The 27137-nt window shown below is 40.5% G+C and overlaps 1 protein-coding gene across 6 annotated transcripts in view; it reads right to left on the bottom strand.

Annotated features, from left to right (window-relative positions):
• Positions 1–6038: 6038 nt before the first annotated feature.
• LOC126336812 (BRCA2-interacting transcriptional repressor EMSY) overlaps positions 6039–27137 on the bottom strand; it is a 286258-nt gene continuing 265159 nt past the window's right edge. For 4 of the 6 annotated variants that reach the window (XM_050000859.1, XM_050000861.1, XM_050000858.1 and 1 more), the window contains exons 16-18: positions 25063–25172; positions 6594–6711; positions 6039–6499 (exon numbers count right to left, since the gene is read on the bottom strand). In XM_050000859.1, coding sequence (XP_049856816.1) covers positions 6435–6499; positions 6594–6711; positions 25063–25172 — 293 coding nt within the window. In that variant the 3' untranslated portion in view covers positions 6039–6434. The remainder of the gene's footprint in view (positions 6500–6593; positions 6712–25062; positions 25173–27137) is intronic. The other 2 variants (XM_050000862.1, XM_050000860.1) reach the window with 1 other exon arrangement.

The following is a 27137-nucleotide window of genomic DNA, read 5'->3' as shown; positions in this document are numbered from 1 at the left end:
AATGAATTTTGTGACTGGATTGAGGACTTTTTGGTAAGGAGGACACAGCATACCATTTTCTATGGAGAGTCATTGTTAGATGTAGAAGTAGTTTTGGGTAAGCCCTGGGGAGGTGTGTTGGGACCCTTTCTGTCCATGTTGTAATTAATGACCTTGCAGACAATATTAGTAGTAAAATCAGGCTTTTTGCAGATGATGCAGTTATTTAAAAATGAAATGCTACCAAAGAGAAGCTGCATAAATATTCAGTCAGATCTTGATAAGATTTCAACATGGTGCTGACATTGGCAGCTTGCTCTTAATGTTTGGAAATGTAAAACTATGCACTTCACAAAACAAAAAATGTAGTGTCCTATGATTAAAATATCAATGAGTCACTGTTGGAATCAGCCAACCCATACAAAAAACTGGGTGCAACACTTGGGAGGGATATGAAATGGAATGATCACATATGTTCAGTCATGGGTAAACATCAGTTTATTGGCAGAATATTGGGGAATTGTAATCAACCTACAAAAGGGATTGCTTACAAATCACTTGTGTCACTTGTCCTAGAATATTGCTCAAGTGTATGGGACCCATACCGGATAGGACTACCGGGGGATATTGAATGTATACTGAGAAGGGCAACATGAATGGTCACAGGTTTGTTTAATCCACAGGGCAATTGTCACAGAGATGATGAAGGAACTGAAATGGCAGAGTCTTGAATACAGACCTTAAATAACCCACAAACACTTAACAAAGTTTCAAGAAATATACTATAACTCATATATATTGCTTTCATATGGATTGTGAGGATAAGATCTGATTAATTACTGCACACACAGAGGCTATCATTCTTCCCATGCTACTTACGTGAATCGAACATGAAGAAACCTTAATAACTTGTACAATGGGATGTACCCTCTGCCATGGACCTAATGGTGATTGTAGAGTATAGATGTAGATGTAGACTACAACTCTTTAGGAATTATCATTCTGTTGCCAAGGGGAAGAGGAAGGGGTGGGGGAATCTTATGATATGTAATACCATCCTGTGTAATGAAATCCAGATGGGAGGCATACTGGTGACTTTCAACGTCTCTCTTCTGTGCTGCTTCTATTAAAACATAATGTGTCTGGACCACCATGAGTATCTGCATTCTGGTGCAAATGGCCCAGCTAGTGATGCGCATCATAGTCATAATCCAATAACTTTTAATGCCCAATGGGTCGGACAATTAGTTGGGTCCTTGAAACTTAACACCCACAAAAGGACATCACAGTCTGTGACCAAAGTAAATTTTATTCCATATAAGTAACAATTAAAATAGTTTACTCCAAACACAAGGGCCAGTCATTCCTTTTCTGTTGTACTGTACTCAGTTTCTGCCTGATTGAGCTGTTGTGAAGCATAGTCAGTAGGCCTTTCATCCCCATTGTATTCTTGATTAAGAACTGCCCTTACAGCAAAATCTGAGGTGTTGATGCAAGGGATAAATGGTTTTGAGAAATATGGGTAAATTAACAGGGTTGAGCTAGTCAACACCTCTTTAGCTTATTTCATACCTAAATTGCATTCTTCTGTCCATTCAAAAACTGCACCCTTCTTCAATAACCTTGTTAACAGCTTTGTAATCATGGCATAGTCTCTCATTAGATGATGATAATAGTTCACTAAACTGAGAAAAGACAGTAATTCTTTTATATTTGAAGGCACCGGAAAACTCTTTACTACACCTGTTAAATGCTGATGTGGCTTCACTTAAGATGAACTTATGACATGCAAGAGGTACTGGACCTGCGCTCTGAAAAAAAACATTTTTCTATCTTTAAATTTAGGTTCATATTTTGCAACCTTGACAATACATTCCTCAGTCTGTCCACATGTTCCTCAATAGTCCTTGAAAACATGATTACATTGTCCAGATAGAGAAGACACATTGTAGACTTCAATCCTCTCAACAGTAAAACAGAAAATCTTTCGAAGGTAGCTGGCACATGTCGTAGACCGAAAGGCAAGTGTAAAAATATGTGCAAATGAGATGGTACTGCAAAGGTGGTTTTTGGCTGGACCTGTGGTGCAATCAGAATTTGCTGCTACCCAGAATACATATCAACGGTGCAAAATATCTACAACTTCCTAATCTGTTAAGTGTTTCATCAATAACGTGAAGAGAGTAAGTATCTGGAGTTGTCACTCTGTTTGCTGCTCTCATACCGACAAACAGAAAATACGACCCCCCTCCCTGCCCACTGATTGACGTCTTTGGATCAGAGTGATTGGTGAATACCAGATGCTAACTAAAGGCTGACAGATTCCATCTTGTAGCTGCTATTGGATAGTATCCTCCACAACTGATTGGAAATGAAAAGGTAGTCTGTATAGTTTTAGTGCAATTAGTCCAGCACCTCCAGTTGGAATTTCATGCTATTATCAGGTCAGTTGCTGGCTGACAGTGCTGTTCCTCAAACAACCAAGAATACTCTTCCAGACCAGGTTACAACAAGTTTCTTTCTGACACAGGTAAATGCTCTAACTTTCCCCCTAACTGTTTGCTGAGAAGGGGTGACATGACACACACTTGCTTCACAGATAATTACCTCATTTTCTTACTTTTTAATGGCTTATTACACTGTAATTCTTCCTCATCTACATCTTGCCGACATACAAGTACAGTTGTACAGGGTATCTCTACCTCTCAGCATTTTTCAGAGTTGTAGCTTTCTTACTAATTTACTCAGTTGAATCTAGATGGCATAAGTGTGAATTACATTGATATACTGATAGTGCGTTGTTAATACAATATATAGATTAAGTTCTATGATGTCTTTGCCACATGTTAATGTATATCTTGACTTCTTCCACATCCCTAAAGGTTCTGCTTATCAATGGGATCTACAGACCATGATGAATGAATGAATGTAATTCCAATCTTTTCTCTCTCATATCCTCATACAGTCATCGATAAGCAAAACATAAATACAGCTGCACTCCACTTGCCAGACATCAGTTCCCAAATTGCACAAGGTTGGCCCCATCTCCCTACTGCTAAAAATTAATCACAATATTAGCTTAACATTTGTTTGTGGAGAAAGAGGATCTGTGACAGATTCCTGTTAATTTTACATGAAAAAGGTGTTGTAGTAGACTGGAGAACACAATCATACCATACTGCTGATGTGTACATCTGTATGTCTGTGAAGCCAAACACATTTATCAAAATGAGAAGACCAAAGTGGGAAATTACGAGGGTAAGTCATTTATTATCTGCAAAGTAGTTATAAAATTTTATTGTAATCAAATAGGAAACTTACAAGAACATCATTTTTTGACATAGTCTTCTTGTGTTTCAACGCACTTTGTCCATCATTGTACAAAATTCCTGATGCCCTAATAAAACAAGGTTCTTGGTTGAGTTGCGAGCCAGGAATGCACCGCTTCTTTCACTGCTTTGTCCGAGGCAAATCGATGGTCCCTTAATGACTATTTGAATGGATCAAACAAATGATAGTGAGAAGGGGGCAAGATCGGGACTATGTGGAGGATGATCCAGTACTTCAGTTTTGAGTTTCTGGAGCGTTTGAGCAGTGTGGGCAGAAGTAGGTTACAGTACGCTTGTTTGCCCAATGCTTGAATACTGCTCAGCAGTGTGGGATCCGCACCAGGTAGGGTTGATAGAAGAGATAGAGAAGATCCAACGGAGAGCAGCGCGCTTCGTTACAGGATCATTTAGTAATTGCGAAAGCGTTACGGAGATGATAGATAAACTCCAGTAGAAGACTCTGCAGGAGAGATGCTCAGTAGCTCGGTACGGGCTTTTGTTAAAGTTTCGAGAACATACCTTCACCGAAGAGTCAAGCAGTATATTGCTCCCTCCTACGTATATCTCGCGAAGAGACCATGAGGATAAAATCAGAGAGATTAGAGCCCACACAGAAGCATACCGACAATCCTTCTTTCCACGTACAATACGAGACTGGAATAGAAGGGAGAACCGATAGAGGTACTCAGGGTACCCTCCACCACACACCGTCAGGTGGCTTGCGGAGTACGGATGTAGATGTAGATGTAGATGTATGTGGACGAGCATTGTCGTACAACAACACAGCACCTTTAGACAGCAATCCTTGGCATTTGCTTTGAATTGCAGGCTTTAGCCTGGCAGTAAGCATCTCACTGTAATGTAAACTATTTATTGTTGTGCCCCTTTCTCATAATGTTCCAATACTGGACCTTGTGCATCCCAAAAAACTGTAAGCATCAGTTTTCCTTTGGGCAGTTGGGTCTTGAACTTTTTTTGCATGGCGAATCTGGATGTTTCCATTCCATACTCTGCCATTTACTCTCCTGCTCGTAATGACGGTTCCATGTTTCATCACCAGTAATGATCCTGTCTAAGATTTGTCCCCTTCATTACCACAGCGTTCCAAATATTTTTTCCCGATGTCCAAGCGTGTTTGTTTATGCAATTGTGTGTGTTGTTTAGGGACCCATCTTGCACAAACTTTATGAAACCCAAGTCTGTTGTGGATGATTTCGTAGGCAGAACCGTGACTAATTTTCAGACGATGTGTCAATAGTTAATCATCCGTCTAAGATAATTTTTTTCATGTGAACTCTCAATGGTTTCTTCATTTGTGGTGATAAACAGTCATCCGGTTCCTTCATCATGCCTAACACTTGTGCGACAATTTTGGAAGTTTTCAATCCATTCATAGACACTCCATTGTGGTGAAACACTGTTCCCATACTGTACCGTAAGTCTTCAATGAATTTCGGCCCCTGATACGCCTTCCGACCACGCAGAACGGATCACTGAACATTGCTCTTCTTTGGTGCAAATAGACAGCGGAGCAACCATGATTATCAGCATGGCAGTGATAACTAAACTAACATAGCAGCTTGAAAATTGCAAAGATATAACAACAAATAAACAAAGCATGTGTCACCAACATAAAATGACAGTACTACCAAAAGATGCAAAAATATAACTAAATTGTGGATAATAATTGACTTACCCTCGTATAATATTGAAAAGATGTACCATCCAGAAATTGGGACCTACTCATAATTCACAGGGTGTAAAACAGCGTAAGATGCAGTCACATTTACAAATTCAGCAACACCGATGGTGTGGCTGCACAAGCTTCATTGTCTGCTCCACTAGAAGGTGATTTGTGCAAAACTGTTTGATGAATATTTTGTCAGCACATCTGTGCTTTCATAATCTGAAGAGGAAATAACATTAGATGTGCTGTCTGTGTTTTCTTCTGATGATGTCTTAACTATTTATAATTATCAATAACTCCCAAAAAATTATATTAAGATTTGGGCATAATTTATTCTCAGAGCATTAACAATATTCTGAAATTTTGATAGGTATGTTCTTTTGTCCTGGATCTGATGATTAGTGATGATACAGTAGATACATATTCAAGTTCATAATGTATCACTGAGGTGTTGTTTAATGCCACAGTGATATAGATATTATGAAAAATTTGGAAGGAACATTCCCTTAGCCTTTTTTAATCTGGACGATCTATTTTTGAGTTTATGCCCCTACAAATTTTAACCTCAGGATACTAGAAAGCACTCAGTTACTATCCATTTAATTTAATAGTCCTCTTGATACATATCAGGGTATTCTACTTGAAATACACATGAATAGTTGAGGTACATGGTATGAGTTTCCCTCTTTTTCTTGAACAATACGTTAGAACAGTCAACTTTTGTTCCTTGTTTTTGGAATTTAACCACTTGCATAGACACAGAAATTGATTAAAACCTGGAATAAGCTTATGGCAACTAAACACTTACATAATGCAAAATAAAATGTAGCCTTCACTTACATTCTAGTAACCACATATTGTTGAAAGCTGCTCCACTTCCCCTAAAGACAGGGCTGAAAAATGACAACTATGTTATTTTATGGAAGAATGTGCTGCATTTGGCCAAGTTTTGGGGATCTTTTTATAGAGTACTATTAAAATACATTCACAGTCAGTTTTATGGTTCCCTTCAGGATTAAAATGTAGAATGAGGAAAAAATAAAAAAAAAGCAATGTTTCTTTATTGTTAATTTCATCATATGACAAAAATGGCAGTGTTATTTTCCATGTTTGTATCCTATAATTTCTTCAGAACACTATATGTCGTAAGTACCAGTACAGAAAAGTATTATACAAGGTTTGCCTCACAACTTGTATGGTGACCAACACAATAGTATGCTATCAGAGGTACATACTTACACACTTTTAGTTTGTTTATCATGAGATTTTTTCTCACAAATCAATATAATTACTGCCAATGATCTTACATACAAACACAAGTAATCAATACTCACTTCAGTACAGTTATTTTATTTTTATATAAAAGATAAATAAAACATTTAATAATAAAATTGAGAGATATTTTAATACAAAATCTAACAAATACAAACTTTTTACAATCAAGCAACTTCATGTGCTTGGATTTTCTGGGATGCAAAATCTTCAATATGCATTTCTGAAGTATCTGCAAACAGAAAAACATTCATGTTAACTTCAAACATACATTAAAAACCATAATTACAAAAAGGAATTAACTATTGCATAAAAGCTTGCTGTACCCATATGTGTTGGTTCAACAAAAACAGATGCCACAGTCGTTGAACTGTTCTCATGCAGGAAGCTTCGAAAATCATGATCCTGACTGTGCTGTGTTGTTGTGATGAAAGCACATCCACCCTAAACAGCACACAGCACATACATTAACATCCTGAGATTACTAATATTCATTATTTTTACAGAATGAATGAATGATAAAATCTTTTAACAGCATTATCATATATAGAATTATAAATTATGGAAATATATACAGAGAGTAAAAAATCCTGACAAATTTTAGGGACAGGTTCATTACACCATAACAAGAAAAAAATTTTTGGTAAACATGTGCTATGAACTGCATATGGTAAGAAATATGAGCACTTCTTCATTTTTGATATTATCAAATACATCTCTTCTACTTCAAGCTATTTGCCTCCTATAGTTTGGAAGGCAACAGTAAGGATTAAAACAAGGAAAAAAGGTCTAGTAAACATGGGATCTAAAATGCATACCTTAAGAGCTATGAGCACTCGTTCAGTAGAAGAGATGTGTTCCACACTAGTGAAGATGAAAAAGTGCTCATAGCTATTACAGGGTGCATTTTAGTGCCCTTCTTTACTAGACTTTTTTTCTTGTTTTGATGTAAGGAACCTATCCCGAAAGCTTATCAGTGTTACTATGACACACACACACACACACACACACACACACACACACACATATATATATATATATATATATATATATATATATATATTAAAAACAAAGATTCCAAGGCTTACCAAGCGGGAAAGCGCCGGCAGACAGGCACATGAACAAAACACACAAATACACACACAGAATTGCTAGCTTTCGCAACCGATGGTTGCTTCTTCAGGAAGGAGAGGGAAAGACGAAAGGATGTGGGTTTTAAGGGAGAGGGTAAGGAGTCATTCCAATCCCGGGAGCGGAAAGACTTCCCTTAGGGGGAAAAAAGGATATCCTTTTTTCCCCCCCTAATGTAAGTCTTTCCGCTCCCGGGATTGGAATGACTCCTTACCCTCTCCCTTAAAACCTACATCCTTTCATCTTTCCTTATCCTTCCCTCTTTCCTGACGAAGCAGCCGCCGGTTGCGAAAGCTCGAAATTCTGTGTGTGTGTTTGTGCGTTTTATTTATTGTGCCTATCTACCGGCGCTTTCCCGCTTGGTAAGTCTTGGAATCTTTGTTTTTAATATATTTTTCCCATGTGGAAGTTTCTTTCATATATATATATATATATATATATATATATATATATATATATATATATATATATATATATATACCCAGAAGGTGTACACGATCAAAGGCAGAGCCATGTGTGAAATCACCCACATGATTTACCAACTGACCTGCCTACACTGTGAAGCTTTCTATGTCGGAATGACCAGCAACAAACTGTCCATTCGCATGAATGGACACAGGCAGACAGTGTTTGTTGGTAATGAGGATCACCCTGTGGCTAAACATGCCTTGGTGCACGGCCAGCACATCTTGGCACAGTGTTACACCGTCTGGGTTATCTGGATACTTCCCACTAACACCAACCTGTCAGAACTCCAGAGATGGCAACTTGCCCTTCAGTATATCCTCTCTTCTCGTTATCTGCCAGGCCTCAACCTCCGCTAATTTCAATTTGCCGCCGCTCATACCTCACGTGTCTTTCAACAACAACTTTGCCTCTGTACTTCCGCCTCGACTGACATCTCCGCCCAAACTCTTTGCCTTTACAAAAATGTCTGCTTATGTCTGTGTATGTGCGGATGGATATGTGTGAAGTGTTTCCGCTCCCGGGACTGGAATGACTCCTTCCCCTCTCCCTTAAAACCCACATCATTTCGTCTTTCCCTCTCCTTCCCTCTTTCCTGAAGAAGCAACCGTTGGTTGCGAAAGCTTGAATTTTGTGCGTATGTTTGTGTATTTATCGACCTGCCAGCGCTTTTGTTTGGTAAGTCACATCAACTTCTCTCTCTCTCTCTCTCTCTCTCTCTCTCTCTCTCTCTCTCTCTCTCTCTCTCTATATATATATATATATATATATATATATATATATATACTCCTGGAAATTGAAATAAGAACACCGTGAATTCATTGTCCTAGGAAGGGGAAACTTTATTGACACATTCCTGGGGTCAGATACATCACATGATCACACTGACAGAACCACAGGCACATAGACACAGGCAACAGAGCATGCACAATGTTGGCACTAGTACAGTGTATATCCACCTTTTGCAGCAATGCAGGCTGCTATTCTCCCATGGAGACGATCGTAGAGATGCTGGATGTAGTCCTGTGGAACGGCTTGCCATGCCATTTCCACCTGGCGCCTCAGTTGGACCAGCGTTCGTGCTGGATGTGCAGACCGCGTGAGATGACGCTTCATCAAGTCCCAAACATGCTCAATGGGGGACAGATTCGGAGATCTTGCTGGCTAGGGTAGTTGACTTACACCTTCTAGAGCACGTTGGGTGGCATGGGATACATGCGGACGTGCATTGTCCTGTTGGAACAGCAAGTTCCCTTGCCGGTCTAGGAATGGTAGAACGATGGGTTCGATGACAGTTTGGATGTACCGTGCACTATTCAGTGTCCCCTCAACGATCACCAGAGGTGTACGGCCAGTGTAGGAGATCGCTCCCCACACCATGATGCCGGGTGTTGGCCCTGTGTGCCTCGGTCGTATGTAGTCCTGATTGTGGCGCTCACCTGCACGGCGCCAAACACGCATACGACCATCATTGGCACCAAGGCAGAAGCGACTCTCATCGCAGATGAAGACACGTCTCCATTCGTCCCTCCATTCACGCCTGTCGCGACACCACTGGAGGCGGGCTGCACGATGTTGGGGCGTGAGCGGAAGATGGCCTAACTGGGAAGTGGCGGTGCCGTCCCCTACTGCACTGTGTAGGATCCTACGGTCTTGGCGTGCATCCGTGCGTCGCTGTGGTCCGGTCCCAGGTTGACGGGCACGTGCACCTTCCGCCGACCACTGGCCACAACATCGATGTACTGTGGAGACCTCACGCCCCACGTGTTGAGCAATTCGGCGGTACATCCACCTGGCCTCCCGCATGCCCACTATACGCCCTCGCTCAAAGTCCGTCAACTGCACATACAGTTCACGTCCACACTGTCGTGGCATGCTACCAGTGTTAAAGACTGCAATGGAGCTCCATATGCCACGGCAAACTGGCTGACACTGACGGCGGCGGTGCACAAATGCTGCGCAGCTAGCGCCATTCGATGGCCAACACCGCGGTTCCTGGTGTGTCCGCTGTGCCGTGCGTGTGATCATTGCTTGTACAGCCCTCTCGCAGTGTCCAGAGCAAGTATGGTGGGTCTGACACACCGTTGTCAATGAGTTCCACATGGGAAAAATATATTAAAAACAAAGATTCCAAGACTTACCAGGCGGGAAAGCGCCGGCAGACAGGCACATGAACAAAACACACAAAAACACACACGTGTGTATGTTTGTGTGTTTTGTTCATGTGCCTGTCTGCCGGCGCTTTCCCGCCTGGTAAGTCTTGGAATCATATATATATATGAAAGAAACTTCCACATGGGAAAAATATATTAAAAACAAAGATTCCAAGACTTACCAAGCGGGGAAGTGCCGGTAGATAGGCACAATGAATAAAACACACAAACACACACACAGAATTTCGAGCTTTCGCAACCGGTGGCTGCTTCGTCAGGAAAGAGGGAAGGAAAAGGAAAGATGAAATAATGTGGGTTTTAAGGGAGAGGGTAAGGAGTCATTCCAATCCCGGGTGCGGAAAGACTTACCTTAGGGGGAAAAAGGATAGGTATATACTCGCGCGCGCGTGCACACACACACACACACACACACACACACACACACACACACACACACACACACACACACATATATATCCATCCATACATACACAGACACAAGTAAACATATTTAAAGGCAAAGAGTATGGGCAGAGATGTAAGTCAAGGCGGAAGTGTGGAGGCAAAGATGATGTTGAATGACAGGTGAGGTATGAGTGGCGGCAACTTGAAATTAGCGGAGATTGGGGCCTGGTGGATAACGAGAAGAGAGGATATACTGAAGGGCAAGTTCCCATCTCCGGAGTTCGGATAGTTTGGTGTTGGTGGGAAGTATCCAGATAGCTCGGACAGTGTAACACTGTGCCAAGATGTGCTGGCTGTGCACCAAGCCATGCTTAGCCACAGGGTGATCCTCATTACCAACAAACACTGTCTGCCTGTGTCCATTCATGAGAATGGACAGTTTGTTGCTGGTCATTCCCACATAGAAAGCGTCACAGTGTAGGCAGGTCAGTTGGTAAATCACATGGGTGCTTTCACACGTGGCTCTGCCTTTGATCGTGTACACCTTCCGGGCTACAGGACTGGAGTAAGTGGTGGTGGGAAGGTGCATAGGACAGGTTTTACACTGGGAGCGGTTGCAAGGGTAGGAGCCAGAAGGTAGGGAAGGTGCTTTGGGGATTTCATAGGGATGAACCAAGAGGTTACGACGGTTAGGTGGACGGCGGAAAGACACTCTTGGTGGAGTGGGGAGGATTTCATGAAGGATGGATCTCATTTCGGGGCAGGATTTTAGGAAGTCGTATCCCTGCTGGAGAGCCACATTCAGAGTCTGATCCAGTCCCGGGAAGTATCTTGTCACAAGTGGCACACTTTTAGGGTTCTTCTGTGAGAGGTTCTGGGTTTGAGGGGATGAGGAAGTGGCTCTGGTTATTTGCTTCTGTACCAGGTCGGGAGGGTAGTTGCGGGATGCGAAATCTGTTTTCAGGTTTTTGGTGTAATGGTTCACAGGACTGGAGCAGATTCGTTTGCCACAAAGGCCTAGGCTATAGGAAAGGGACCGTTTGATATGGAATGGGTGGCAGCTGTCATAATGGAGGTACTGTTGCTTGTTGGTGGGTTTGATGTGGGCGGATGTGTGAAGCTGGCCATTGGACAGATGGAGGTCAATGTCATGGAAAGTGGCATGGGATTTGGAGTAGGACCAGGTGAATCTGATGGAACCAAAGGAGTTGAGGTTGGAGAGGAAATTCTGGAGTTGTTCTTCACTGTGAGTCCAGATCATGACTTACCAAACAAAAGTGCTAGCAGGTCGATAGACACACAAACAAACACTAACATACACACAAAATTCAAGCTTTCGCAACCAACGGTTGCTTCTTGAGGAAAGAGGGAAGGAGAGGGAAAGAGGAAAGGATGTGGGTTTTAAGGGAGAGGGTAAGGAGTCATTCCAACAATCCCAGGAGCGGAAAGACTTACCTTAGGGGGAAAAAAGGACAGGTGTACACACACACACACACACACACACACACACACACACACACACACACACACACACACACACACATATTCATCCGTACATACACAGACACAAGCAGACGTTTGTAAAGGCCTTGGGGTCATGTTACGATCTGAATTACTACCACCACGTACTTTCTTTGGCACTCACAATGGCTCCTGTGAGATATTCCTATGCTCGAGTATTTACGACTTTAGTTATTGTTTACAGTATGAGCTACGTCACAGTTCTGTTTAGCATTGTGTGCAGTAAACATACACAATAAAGATGTGTCTCCACAAACCACAACAAGAAAGTTGAAGGGGTGTGATGTACTATTTGCTGGAAGTTGTACGCATAGCTTTGCAATTCAAAATTGTTGTAGTGTCTGGCAAGCAAATCACACTATATCCTAAAAAGATGGCATATGAAGTCCCAGGGTCATGTAAACTCAGTCTGTTTCCAAATGAGAAATCCACATATGAGTGTCATTGGGAAGTGATTACATAGAGGGGAGGGGGGGGGGGGAGGGTTGGGGTATGCAGAATAGTGACAACAAATACTTTAAAAATGTAGTCTCACATAGGTTATATTCAGTGGCACAATAGTAATTGTCATCTGAATGCTAGGACCAAGGTTGGTTCAGTCAAACACAATAATTAGAGCCACAACGACAAAGAATAATAATGATCATTGGCACCCTTTGTGACATGTTCAGTCCCTCTTTTCAGCTACATTCCATCATCACCAGGGCCATGTACTCAACCACAGCCAATTCCTTACTCTACCTCTGTAATTTTCCCTTCAAAATTCTTCCTGGAGAGAACCTAATCTACCTGATCACTACCTTGGACTAAACCCTTCTTGCTGTCAAATGCTATATACGCAGAATGGTTGGATTTCAATGGAGTAACTATTTGGGCATATACGAGGTCCGTTCAGAAAATTTCAGGACTTTTGTAATTTTGTGCCCTTTGTGTGTTGGAGCAAAATGCAGTTGGTGTCCCTGTACATGCCTGTGTTTAAAGTGTAACAGCCGCCAGTTTCATTGTTGTATGTCTGTTAGTTACTGTTCGGTGCTGTGTTGCGTAGAATGTTGTGTTGCACAGTTTCTGAATTTTGCGATGGCAGAATTAGAGGAGCCACATGTCTGCTTTAAATTTTCTGTGAAACTCAAGAAAACCTTTACAGAGACACACCAAATAATGCAGGCAGCGCACAGTGATGAGTGCTTAAGCCATACTCGGCATTATGTCTGGTTCACATGTTTAAAAATTCCTAGATGGAAGTTAAATGAACCTTCTTCAGGATGCCCTTCGAGGTGTACCAACGACGCTCACATCAGGAATGTCAATGAAACTGGGCATGCCAACCAAAGACTGACTCACCAAGGGATTGCAGAAGAATGTAACATTTCAGCTGGATCATGTCATGAAATCGTGACACAACATCTTTGAATGCATTGTGTTGCCGCCAAATTCGTCCCACAGCTCATGAGATAAGACCGGGAAGACCTTTGCCTCACAATCTGTGAAGAGATTCTGGATTGCACAAATGAGAGCGAGATGTCCCTTAAGAGGATCGTAACTGGTGATGAGAAGTGGGTCTATGGTTATGATGTTGAGACCAAGGTTCAATCTTCACACTGGGTTGGGAAGGGTTCTCCAAAACCAAAAAGAGCTTCTCAGGTCATATCAAATGTCACAGCCAGGCTGATAGTTTTCATTGACTCTGAAGGACTAGTTCATCATGAATTTGTGCCACAAGGTCACATTGTTATTTAATGGTGCTGTTGGCACATGATGTAATGCCTTTGAGAAAATGCGAGAAGGAAATTACCTGAAATGTGGCAACACAACTCATCCCTGCTGGTGCATGACTATTGCACAAAAACAAAATCACTGTGCTGCCTCATCCTCTGTACTTTTCAGATTTGGCCCCTGTGGACTTATTTTTATCTCCAAAGTTGAAAACCCCATTGAAAGAATGAAGATTTACAATGATAGATGAGATAAAAGAAAAGTTGCCAATCAATACCATAAAACAAACATCAGCGCAAACTAATCATAATCATGTCGGTAACCTCCATGTCAGTCACATTCATAATTTTGCTCATGATAGACACATGTTTCATGTTATCTCAAGCACATCATGCCCCTACCCATTTTACACCTACAGGTAGTTTCAGCCCCAGTGAGGAAAAAGCTTAGCAAAAGGACTCCCTAACATAGTGTGGCCCAAAGACTAACACAATGTGTCGAAGATGGACTGTGAAAAATTAACTAATTCAGGTACAGCAGCAAGGTCAAATTCTTTCAAGAGCAGAAGAGTGTCAACATGAGCCCATGCAAGAGGGCTCCTTGCCACATGCATCCACTTGCCACTATATGCTGGCAAGGCATTATACGACAGTGTGCACCTCGGCACTGCAGACCACCTGTTGGTTGATGAAAGATGGTTACTGGAACCAAGGATGTTCCAGAATGTGGCATTGGTGTAACATTTCACTCTGGCAGACTGACATGTACCTCTATGTCTACCTACCCAACGAATGATTGTCGCAATAGTTGAACCCATATAACAGTTTATTAGTTAAGAATAGAAAGCTGTTTGTGAGATTTTGTCTTTTGTTTTATAAGTACATTTGTACGGGAATGATACCATATGTTTTCAAGATAGGAGAGCAATCACAGTTTTTCCAGGAGGTGTGCTACCCATGTGGGGTTTGTGTAGTCTCTGTGTATCGGTGTTCAGATTTTGAGTAGAATGTTATGCCACAGGTTAAGAAATGGACCATGAAAATGCAGTATGATGTCATGGCAAGACAAAATAAGACTAGAACTGAATGTATGATTTCAAGCTCTAAATGTGAATGATGTTTCCCTATTGCTTGATGAAAAACAGTAAGTGGTTGTACACTGACAAGCAATACCATCATTTCTTAAAAGTAGTAGTATGTTGTATTTCTTCATAGTAAGTTGAAATTGCCAAAGATTTCAGCACAAGAATCAAGGTAGCAGTAAAGAAGTAAAAAATCTGCATCTGCAGATGTTGGTGTCCTGGCAACAGGACCCAAATAAAGGAAAGGCAACTGCTCACCCAAAGCAGATTGAAGCTTGGAGCATAGAAACACATAACAGAAAACAGCATTCACACTTCCTTTTAGCAAGTGAGGTGGAGCAGTGGTTAGCACACTGGACTCATATTTGGGAGGATGAGGGTCCAAACCTGCCTCCAGCCATCCTGATTTAGGTTTTCCGTGATTTCCCTAAATCATTTTTGACAAATGCCATTGAAAGGGCATGGACAGCTTCCTTCCGCATCCTTACCTAATCAGGTTGAAGCAGTAGTACACACATTCACACACACAACCACACAGAGACTCAAACATACACTACAATGGCCACAGCAGCATTACTTATCGATACTCGATTACTGAAAGTAGTTGCCTGAGTTAACGGAAGTGGGGTGGGAGTGAGGAAGAATGCAGGAAGGATATAGTGGGAATGAGGCAGTTCTTTGGACAAATGACTCCATGGCTGCACAACAAGACAGAAAGAGTACAAAAGATATACACATGAAAGAAAGTTTTGCCTCACCCCAGTTCCCAGAACTCCTGAAGATAGACATTGACTGTGGCTATTGTATCCCAGGCACAGTCCCTCTGACTGTTCAGACATGTCACTAAACCCGCCCAAAGATGTAAACAACCTCGCCTGAGCAGCGCCTTTTAGACGGAGGGGGTCCAACAGCCGATCAGTTCCAGTCACTGCACCAGGAAGGAGGTACACGGCTCATGTTGTCTGTAGTTCAACAATGCCTAGACGGTTAATACTGCGGTTCAATCATGTCCACATTGTTACTTTGTGCCAGAAAGGGCTCTCAACAAGGGAAGTGTCCAGCCATCTCAGAGTGGACCAAAGCAATTTTTTTCGGAGATAAAGAGAGACAGGATCTGTCGAGGACATGCCTCGCTCATACTGCCCTAGGGCTACTACTGTGGTGGATGACCACTACCTATGAATTATGCTTTGGAGGAACCCTGACTACAATGCCACCATGTTGAATAATGATTTTTGTGCAGCCACAGACTGATGCGTTATGACTCAAAATGTGTGCAATACGCTGCATGAAACCCTACTTCACTCCTGACATCCACGGCAAGGACCATCTTTGCAATCGGAGAGGCATCTGAGAAGTGCAAATTGATATCTAGGAAGGCGGATTGATGAGTTGAGAAGGACCAGGTGAAGCAGATATGGAAATAGATGTTGAGGTTATATAGGAAAGAGCAAAGGTTGTCCTTGTCATAAGTCCAGATCGTGGAAATGTCATCAATGAATCTGAACCAGACAAGGAGCTTTAGGTGTTGACTGGATACGAAGGATCCCTTCAGATTACCCTTAAATAAGTTGGCATAGGAGGGTGCCATTTGAGTACCCATGGCAGTGCCACAGATTTGTTTCTAGATTTGTCCCTCGAAAGTGAAATAATTATGGGCCAGGATGTGATGTTGCTTAGGAGGATTAAGAAATAAGTGGTGGGTTTGGTATCTGGAGGATGTTGGGAAAGGGCATGGGCATGGGGGATATTGGTATACAAAGACGTTGCACCCTCAGTGACCAACAAGGATGTTGATTGTAACACGACAGGAACTGTGGAGCGGCATGAAGGAAGAGAGCAGTGTCTTAAATGTAGGATGAGAGGTTACGGGCAGTAGTTTTGAGTCCTGAAAGCAGGCATATTATATATCAGCTATGCTGCAATTACTGTGCAGCATTCTATGTGGGTATGACAAATAATGTGACAAACCATAAACTTGACAATCCAGTGCTCAACATGCTGCACACCACAATATAAATGACTTCTACAGCTGCTTCACTACAATACTTCTATTTGCACAAATGGCCACCACCAAACAGCGATTCTGTCCTTTTCTTCCTGTCCTCTTTTTTCCTCTTCAGTTACTCCCCCCTCTCCTGACATCTCTTTTCATTGTAACCTCTGTACTCTTTTCATCTTATTGTGTGGCTGCAGAATCATCTGTCCAAAGACTTGCTTCTTTCCTACCCCCCTTCTTGTGTCATTCCCTACTCCCTTACCACCTACATCAGCTCAGGCAACTGCTTTCAGTAATAAAGTATCAATAATTAGTCTTGCTGTGGCACGAGACTTTGTGTTTGGGTCTCTCTCTCTCTCTCTCTCTCTCTCTCTCTCTCTCTCTCTCTCTCTCTCTCTCTCTCTCTCTGTGTGTGTGTGTGTGTGTGTGTGTGTGTGTGTGTGTGTGTATGTAGTGTTGCTGAAAAAAGAGCTAGTGCTTAAAAGCTAGTGTGAATGTGCTGTTTCTCATTGTGTGTATCTATGCTCCAAGCATTAACCTGCTATAGGCGAGTGGTTACCTTTCCTTTATTTTACGAAGAATTTGATATTTTAACTGAAGATTTATTGACAATTAGTGCTGTTGTCATTAGCAGTGAAGTTAACAGAAGAACATTATGACAAAATAAATAAGCTGTTAGATGTAAGGAGATAATGTAATTTGAGAAAAAATAATTCATCAATGAACGATAACTAAATTAATTGACAACAATTATATTACAGAAGAATGAACATCTATGACTTGGAAGATTGGTGGCCAAGACTACAAGGAACTACAAATGTTTCATCAATTTCAAAACTGCCACAACATCATGAAGTGTCATTGTCAGCTGTGCACATATGAACAGTAGCATCATCATTGCGATGCTGTGATCCATGCCAGCAACTATGGTGTCCTGTGTTGAAGCCAAATTAAATGTAGTTTTTTTTGTGTGGTGTTTATTTTGGAGTGATAAAGGTGTATTTGCATGTAGAAGATTATTTTTTGCAGGAGTTACCTTTCTCACAGTAACCGTCATTAGTAAGAAAAGGTTTGTGTTAAACTCAATATCATTTAACTGCATGCCTGTAATCTTCTGAAAGCTGGAGGAAATGGTGAAAACTATAACTGAACTAGATGCTAAAACAGGATAATTAAATACTGATTTGTAAGCAGAAACAGAGGCTCAAGGTGTTAAGATTTGAAAAGGCTCTTGTGGAGATAGAGGAACAGACAATCATCGAACTCAAAAAGAAACTAGATATCACTACTGCTGATTTAAGTGAGAATACATCCCAATAATAGGTTAGATGAGTATGTGGAGGAATCCCATCAAGGAGACAAAGAAATAAGCAGAAATTTTTCAGAATTAGAATCTAAAATCTTAAATGTAAAAGGTGAGTTATATTTTTGCTTATCTGTATAGTCTGGGTTAGTCATAAATCCATTACGTACATGTTTTGGCAAACTGAATACTGAATCTAAATAAACTTCAGTCAGAAGTGTTAGTCTGAATAATTAAAAACAGAATACAGATTTAAGTGGCTTAAATGTACCTCATTACATTGCAATTTTGGAAGTATGTAGTAGTGATTTATTGGAGCAAAATGTTCACCCAAATATTACTGTATCAGTCAACACACCTATTTTGTCAGATGCCATCTGCAGTCAATCTATCCAGGAAAGATCATTTAATTTTAATGCACAGTAGTGGTACAACATATAACAGAATTTTATCAACAATGTAGAAATGGTTACTTGAATTTTTGTAGTCCAGTGGCATTTGATGTCTATTATCCTGATGTGTCTAATGTTTACAAATAAATGTGTGCTAGTAACTATATATTAACATTAAGTAAGGAGATTATTTACAATAAGAACAAGCTGAGGTTTAGCTCTACTCTTAAACAGTATGCTTCATTAAATGATGACTTTAAATTTCTGTGGAAAATAAAAAAGAAATGGAAAGGTAGAGCTAAGGTGGAATGCTGATGGTCATGTCCCTATATTAAACAAACTGAGGTACATGGGTGGCATAACAAGAAATACATCTCGGGATGCACTTCTCAATGCCACTGGTATGAAGTGCTTGTAAGTTACATGCTCTGTCAACTCAGAGAAGTCACAATCTCTGTGAATTTTGTAGAGGGACTTCTACAAGGCCTGAGTTGATCATTATATTCCTTCATCTTTTGCAACCTATCTAATTAAATTTATATTTACTTTGGCTACTCCCATCTATTATGCTAAAGCAGTGAGACACTATGAGGCGCTTCAGTTACAATGGAGAGACTGCTCTTCTCTCACAGGTTCTACCACTATTATTCAATGCAAATAATAAAGTGAGTGCTGCCATATTTTATATTTTTTTGTAAGAATCTCTCACATCCTCACAATGATATTAGTTACATGCCAGTAGGAGTTTGCACTAAGACATGATATAAGCTTTTAGAAGATTGAGGTGAATTTGACTGGCATACATTCTCCATGATCACCATTATCAAGGCTAAGTTACTTTAGAATAATACAAGAGGTGATCTTACTACAGATGCAAAGAAGTACTTTACCTATATACTGTATTCTATAATACATATCTACAGGGTGATCAGAAACAATCTGAAAAGCTTGTAAGGGTGTTGCAGGGTCGATTGTGCTAAGAAATAACTGTTAAGAAAAACGTTTGATATGTTGTGCCGTTTCTGTGTTAATTAGCATTGAAGTTAGCCAATCAGGTCATTGTGCGTGCAAATTTAAGTGGCCCACAAGAGACGTTTTGTCAAATGTGTTCTTCATTTGGTTTCCTAAAACCGAATAAGAGAGGGATACAAAAATTGGACATGGAACAAAAGGCTTAGCAGATTCATGCACTATCATATACATATTGTGAACACCTGACACTAATTTTATCTGGCAGGTTGCTTAAATTCTCATGCACAAGGGCCTGATCATCTAAATTCAATGCTCAGTAGCTCAGAAATGGCACAACTTATCGGATCTTTTACTTAACAATTATTTCGAAGCACAACCTACACTGAAACATCTTTACAAGCTTTTCAGACTGTTTCTGACCAATCTGTACAGTGTTTAAAACTATTTTAAATGTATAACTCGAAAATTTTGAAACACCAGCTAGCATTGTGAGATGCGGAAGTTAGTGATGTCATTTTGTAGGTTGGCTGGATGATTTATTTTTTTTTTTTTTTTGGGGGAAGGGGGGGGTAGAGGACCTAACAGCATGGTCATCGGTCCCATCAGATGAGGGAAGGATAGGGAAAGAAATTGAACATGCCCCTTCAAAGGAACCATCCCGGCATTTGCCTGAATTGGTTTCGGGAAATCATGGAAACCTGAATCAGGATGCTGGCTGCAGGTTTGAACTGCCGTCCTCCCGAATACGAGTCCAGTGTGCTAATCACTGCGCCACCTCACTCAGAGTGATGTTGAAGAAGTGGTGCATGGGAGGAAGAGAGGGGGATGTACTGAGTTTACATTAGGTTAGACGAAATGCTAACATCCAGCTTAGAAGCAAAACCCATAGCACCAAAAATTGGTGTTCGTTTCATAAATCAATATTAAATTCAAGTAAGTAATTCTGTGATAGCATATATTATTAACAAGAAGATACACATAAGTTCCCCCCCATGAACCATGGACCTTGCCGTTGGTGGGGAGGCTTGCGTGCCTCAGCGATACGGATGGCCGTACCGTAGGTGCAACCACAACGGAGGGGTATCTGTTGAGAGGCCAGACAAACGTGTGGTTCCTGAAGAGGGGCAGCAGCCTTTTCAGTAGTTGCAGGGGCAACAGTCTGGATGATTGACTGATCTGGCCTTGCAACATTAACCAAAACGGCCTTGCTGTGCTGGTACTGCGAACGGCTGAAAGCAAGGGGAAACTACAGCCGTAATTTTTCCCGAGGACATGCAGCTTTACTGTATGATTAAATGATGATGGCATCCTCTTGGGTAAAATATTCCGGAGGTAAAATAGTCCCCCATTCGGATCTCCGGGCGGGGACTACTCAGGATGATGTCGTTATCAGGAGAAAGAAAACTGGCGTTCTACGGATCGGAGCGTGGAATGTCAGATCCCTTAATCGGGCAGGTAGGTTAGAAAATTTAAAAAGGGAAATGGATAGGTTAAAGTTAGATATAGTGGGAATTAGTGAAGTTTGGTGGCAAGAGGAACAAGACTTCTGGTCAGGTGACTACAGGGTTAAAAACACAAAATCAAATAGGGGTAATGCAGGAGTAGGTTTAATAATGAATAGGAAAATAGGAATGCGGGTAAGCTACTACAAACAGCATAGTGAATGCATTATTGTGGCCAAGATAGATACGAAGCCCACACCTACTACAGTAGTACAAGTTTATATGCCAACTAGCTCTGCAGATGATGAAGAAATTGAAGAAATGTACGATGAAATAAAAGAAATTGTTCAGATAGTGAAGGGAGACGAAAATTTAATAGTAATGGGTGACTGGAATTCGGCAGAAGGAAAAGGGAGAGAAGGAAACATAGTAGGTGAATATGGATTGGGGCTAAGAAATGAAAGAGGAAGCCGCCTAGTAGAATTTTGCACAGAGCACAACTTAATTATAGCTAACACTTGGTTTAAGAATCATGAAAGAAGGTTGTATACGTGGAAGAACCCTGGAGATACTAAAAGGTATCAAATAGATTATATAATGGTAAGACAGAGATTTAGGAACCAGGTTTTAAGTTGTAAGACATTTCCAGGGGCAGATGTAGACTCGGACCACAATCTATTGATTATGACCTGTAGATTAAAACTGAAGAAACTGCAAAAATGTGGGAAATTAAGGAGATGGGACCTGGATAAACTGAAAGAACCAGAGGTTGTACAGAGTTTCAGGGAGAGCATAAGGGGACAATTGACAGGAATAGGGGAAAGAAATACCGTAGAAGAAGAATGGGTAGCTTTGAGGGATGAAGTAGTGAAGGCAGCAGAGGATAAAGTAGGTAAAAAGACGAGGGCTGCTAGAAATCCTTGGGTAACAGAAGAAATATTGAATTTAATTGATGAAAGGAGAAAATATAAAAATGCAGTAAATGAAGCTGGCAAAAAGGAATACAGACGTCTCAAAAATGAGATCGACAGGAAGTGCAAAATGGGGTGCTAAACAGGGATGGCTAGAGGACAAATGTAAGGATGTAGAAGCTTATCTCTCTAGGGGTAAGATAGATACTGCCTACAGGAAAATTAAAGATACCTTTAGAGAGAAGAGAACCACGTGTATGAATATCAAGAGCTCAGATGGCAACCCAGTTCTAAGCAAAGAAGGGAAGGCAGAAAGGTGGAAGGAGTATATAGAAGGTTTATACAAGGGTGATGTACTTGAGGACAATATTATGGAAATGGAAGAGGATGTAGATGAAGACGAAATGGGAGATACGATACTGCGTGAAGAGTTTGACAGAGCACTGAAAGACCTGAGTCGAAACAAGGCCCCCGGAGTAGACAACATTCCATTAGAACTACTGACGGCCTTGGGAGAGCCAGTCATGACAAAACTCTACCAGCTGGTGAGCAAGATGTATGAGACAGGCGAAATACCCTCAGACTTCAAGAAGAATATAATAATTCCAATCCCAAAGAAAGCAGGTGCTGACAAATGTGAAAATTACCGAACTATCAGTTTAATAAGTCACAGCTGCAAAATACTAACGCGAATTCTTTACAGACGAATGGAAAAACTGGTAGATGCGGACCTCGGGGAGGATCAGTTTGGATTCCGTCGAAATGTTGGAACACGTGAGGCAATACTGACCTTACGACTTATCTTAGAAGAAAGATAAAGACTTAGAGAAAGCTTTTGACAATGTTTACTGGAATACTCTTTTTCAAATTCTAAAGGTGGCAGGGGTAAAATACAGGGAGCGAAAGGCTATTTACAATTTGTACAGAAACCAGATGGCAGTCATAAAAGTCGAGGGGCATGAAAGGGAAGCAGTGGTTGGGAAAGGAGTGAGACAGGGTTGTAGCCTCTCCCCGATGTTATTCAATCTGTATATTGAGCAAGCAGTATAGGAAACAAAAGAAAAATTTGGAGTAGGTATTAAAATTCATGGAGACGAAGTAAAAACTTTGAGGTTCGCCGATGACATTGTAATTCTGTCAGAGACGGCAAAGGACTTGGAAGAGCAGTTGAACGGAATGGACAGTGTCTTGAAAGGAGGATATAAGATGAACATCAACAAAAGCAAAACGAGGATAATGGAATGTAGTCAAATTAAATCGGGTGATGCTGAGGGAATTAGATTAGGAAATGAGACACTTCAAGTAGTAAAGGAGTTTTGCTATTTAGGAAGTAAAATAACTGATGATGGTCGAAGTAGAGAGGATATAAAATGTAGACTGGCAATGGCAAGGAAAGCGTTTCTGAAGAAGAGAAATTTGTTAACATCGAGTATAGATTTAAGTGTCAGGAAGTCTTTTCTGAAAGCATTTGTTTGGAGTGTAGCCATGTATGGAAGGGAAACATGGACAATAACTAGTTTGGACAAGAAGAGAATAGAAGCTTTCGAAATGTGGTGCTACAGAAGAATACTGAAGATAAGGTGGATAGATCACGTAACTAATGAGGAGGTATTGAATAGGATTGGGGAGAAGAGAAGTTTGTGGCACAACTTGACTAGAAGAAGGGATCGGTTGGTAGGACATGTTTTGAGGCATCAAGGGATCACAAATTTAGCGTTGGAGGGCAGCGTGGAGGGTAAAAATCGTAGAGGGAGACCGAGAGATAAGTACACTAAGCAGATTCAGAAGGATGTAGGTTGCAGTAGGTACTGGGAGATGAAGCAGCTTGCACAGGATAGAGTAGCATGGAGAGCTGCATCAAACCAGTCTCAGGACTGAAGACAACAACAACAACACATAAGTTTTGGTCACTGTCAGTAGAGTGTATATGACTACTTAAGAGACAGAAAAGAATGGCAAACAGATGTGGTTTTTCAATGAGGTAGGAGTAAGTTAACCAGAAAATACATGAGTAGAGAGAAGTGAAGAGAGGTATATACTTATAAGCAGGATACCAAATCCTTAAATATGAAGGATACAATGAATAGAGTGGTCATACCAATGAAGGAGGACCTAACCTTTAGTGAGGAAAGGGGAAATATATAGGTACATCATTGCTGAGGGAAATGTTGTATGATGCGGGAGAAGTCTTTCTGAGGAAACAGATGTTGTATAAATATAGTCTCTACAGATGTAAAACACTAAAATTTTGAAATTTACTCCAAAGTTGCAAATTAGGGGAACTTAACAGAGTTTCAGTGGTCAAATAGATATACTGGATTAGGAAATGAGTAATAAGGAGACAAGTGTCTGAGCTTTGTAAGCTGACCAAAATTAAACTTACAGAAATTGAAGGAGTGTAACACACAAAGCTAAAATGTTACTAGGTGTTCAAAATGTAACAACACCGCTTGGCACCAGTGACCTAAAGAAATAAACCTATTACAAAATACTATATGTTTTATAAGGAGTGAAATGTCAATGCTATGGATATGAATGTTATAAAGAGATTTATATAACATGATATAACAGTACAATTATGGTACCTTTCCAATCACTCATTATGAATAAATATTTTATGGAGTATAATGTATTGTATTTTGTATATTTAATTTATTTAATGAAATAATCTGGTAACTGGGTGGTAATAACAATTAGTATGGGGTTTGCAGAAAGGGATTTGTATTTTTTTTAATTTATTGAAAAATATTGTTAGGTTTATACACATTTTTATTTTAAGGGAGGTTAGCTTAAGTGTAAGTGATCAAGCCCATCTCTTACCTTCGCTAAATTAGAGATTTAAGATCAATTTTGAGGTTGAAGGTAAGGCCATGTATGTGTATAGTTGCATTGAAGCATTGTACAAACAGTTTATGATAAAGATATTTTATGGTTTTGTCATACCTAATGAATATGGGAAGAGATTATATGAGTGGTTGATACAAACTTGGTTTATCATGGATTTATCTCATAAAATATCATTTTTGTCAACATGCACCGCAATTAAATCTTGGTTAGATTTTTCATTAATTTACAGACAATGGCTTAATATTTGATCAAGAACTAATTTACAGACACAATTTAGCTATTTGTGCAAGATATCACAGCTGAGACTACAAGAAAAAGAAAATTACCCTTACATTTGTAACTAATACATGTAGCCAAAGCCTACACCTCTCAAAACTAATTTTATTAAGCTATTACTGCAACACATACATTTGAAAAACATCATACATAACTAAAAACTTGATGAGCTTCTAAGAAATACCTGGGTTGAAAGAGACTCTACAGTTATGTTGTTGTTGTTGTTGTTGTTCATTTTTGAGTGCTGTCTGGAGCATTCTGTTTCATTTTCTTCATCAAATGACACTCTCTCACCTGAAATGGGAGGAAAAGGCTGTACAGTGTAGAGAAAACTATTCAACAATTAATTTAAAAAATCAAATAAAAATGAGGATAGCCAGTCACTCAACTGCAAACGATTGCAGGATGTGACAGTTCAGAAAACTGCCAGTGCTTTTTCTCTCTTTTTGGTGTGCATCCTCTCTCTCTCTCTCTCTCTCTCTCTCATTCACATACACACACCGAAATGACGTGTGTGTGTGTGTAAGGGGGGGAGAGGGAGGGGGGAGGGAGGGGGGGGGGGAGAGAGAATTATTTAGACCAGAATGAGAGTGAAAGATAGAGCAATTTCTGGGCTGTTATGAGTGTCTATTCATAACCCTGCGATCACCTGTAGATGAGTGGCTGTGTTTCAATTTTTTCTATTTTTGCTGTAAAATGTAAAATTATGATAGTGATGATCAGGAAATGGTTATAAATTCGAGTCTTGTGATGTGGGTGGTTATCCTGTTGGATGATGACATAACTGTCGGGGAAGACATCAAGCATAAAGGGGTGCAGATGCTCTGCAATAATGTTCACGCTTGGATGATTGTGTATCTAGACATGGCCATTGACCTGGATCTTCATGGTCCTGTGCCCACTGCTACTGAAATTGATGATTATGTTGAGCCAACACAGGGACACATAGGGGAGACCCATGTTCAAAAATACATGCAGAAGGATGTGCTTTGAAACACTTGGTCCTGCACCAGAATTGCACTCTCTCATCAGATCTGCCACAGAACACAATGCCACAGTGGGCAAACCCCCGACCCCCACATTATGAGATGAGGTAAGGATGTTCAACCTCTTGTTACCTACTCGTAGTTTCACTGTCTTTCTAAAACTTTTCACAGAAGTTCACAGCAGTTGCAAGCAAACAGCTGAGCAGCTTTGCTGTTTTTGAGATGCTTGTTCCGCGGCATCAAACCATAATATCTGCCCTTTGTGAAAGTCGCTTATGTCAGTGGATTTATCCATTTGTCACTTGTATCATCAGTAGGAAGTTTCTTATTTGTCTCTACACTAGTTACATATGTTCCTTGTGGCATTCCATGCCCACAACACCACGAGGGAGCATTTAATACCACAGTGGCAGTGGTCATACCCGTTTCACATATCAGTGTATTTCCTAAACAGCAATAATTTTGATTAAATTTTCTAACACTAGTGACTACAAAAAACACTAATATAAATTTAAATTAACACGCAATCTTTAAAACTGTGACATTCCTTCTCAACTACGTAGTCTTTGAGCTTCTTTTAAAAGATACTGTCACATATGTCTTCCCCAAAAATTTTGGACATGCTTGATAACTGAGTACTGAGGCATTTTTCTAGGATTGTCAGTTGGTGAAGATGTTTCATGTTAGATCCTTCCTTTGATCAGTTTGATTGTGGACAGTGGCATTTGTTATCCAATCTGAACTACATTTTGTGACGCACTCGTATAGTTGTGTTTCAGCTAAGCCTTTTACCTCGCTCTGGAATGAATTAAATATAGTAGTTCTGTTTTCACCCAGATGAACAGTTCTGTTGTGTTGTCCTCATCTTTTCATAGCTATATTAATTACAGAGATATCAGCATCAACTTTGCTTCTTCTAATGCAGCTATAGTATTGTAGTTCTAAGAGAGACAAATCTAGCAGCATTCACACTTCAGTATCTAATTAGTTCTTCTGGAGAACTTAAAACATTTTTGGAACTTACGATTCATCTGTTCTGCACATTTGTTGACACCATTGCTGCCTTATGGAGAAGTAGATGATTTCACATCCAAATAAGGAAATAAATTGTGTCTGATAAGGAGGATACAGTGTTCTGTCAGCGTGGTACCAATATAAAAGGGGCACAGAGGAAATTATAGCTTTCATTTTTTTCTTGCATTTCACACATGTTAAGTACCTCACAAGCCAGTATTTATGGAGACTGCAGAAGGAATGTGAAGAGGACAGTTGA

This window comes from Schistocerca gregaria, chromosome 2, assembly GCF_023897955.1.
Source record: "Schistocerca gregaria isolate iqSchGreg1 chromosome 2, iqSchGreg1.2, whole genome shotgun sequence".
Taxonomy (NCBI): Eukaryota; Metazoa; Arthropoda; class Insecta; order Orthoptera; family Acrididae; genus Schistocerca; species Schistocerca gregaria.
The sequence above is the reverse complement of the archived record's forward strand: the minus strand, read 5'-3'. Positions and strand labels throughout refer to the sequence as shown.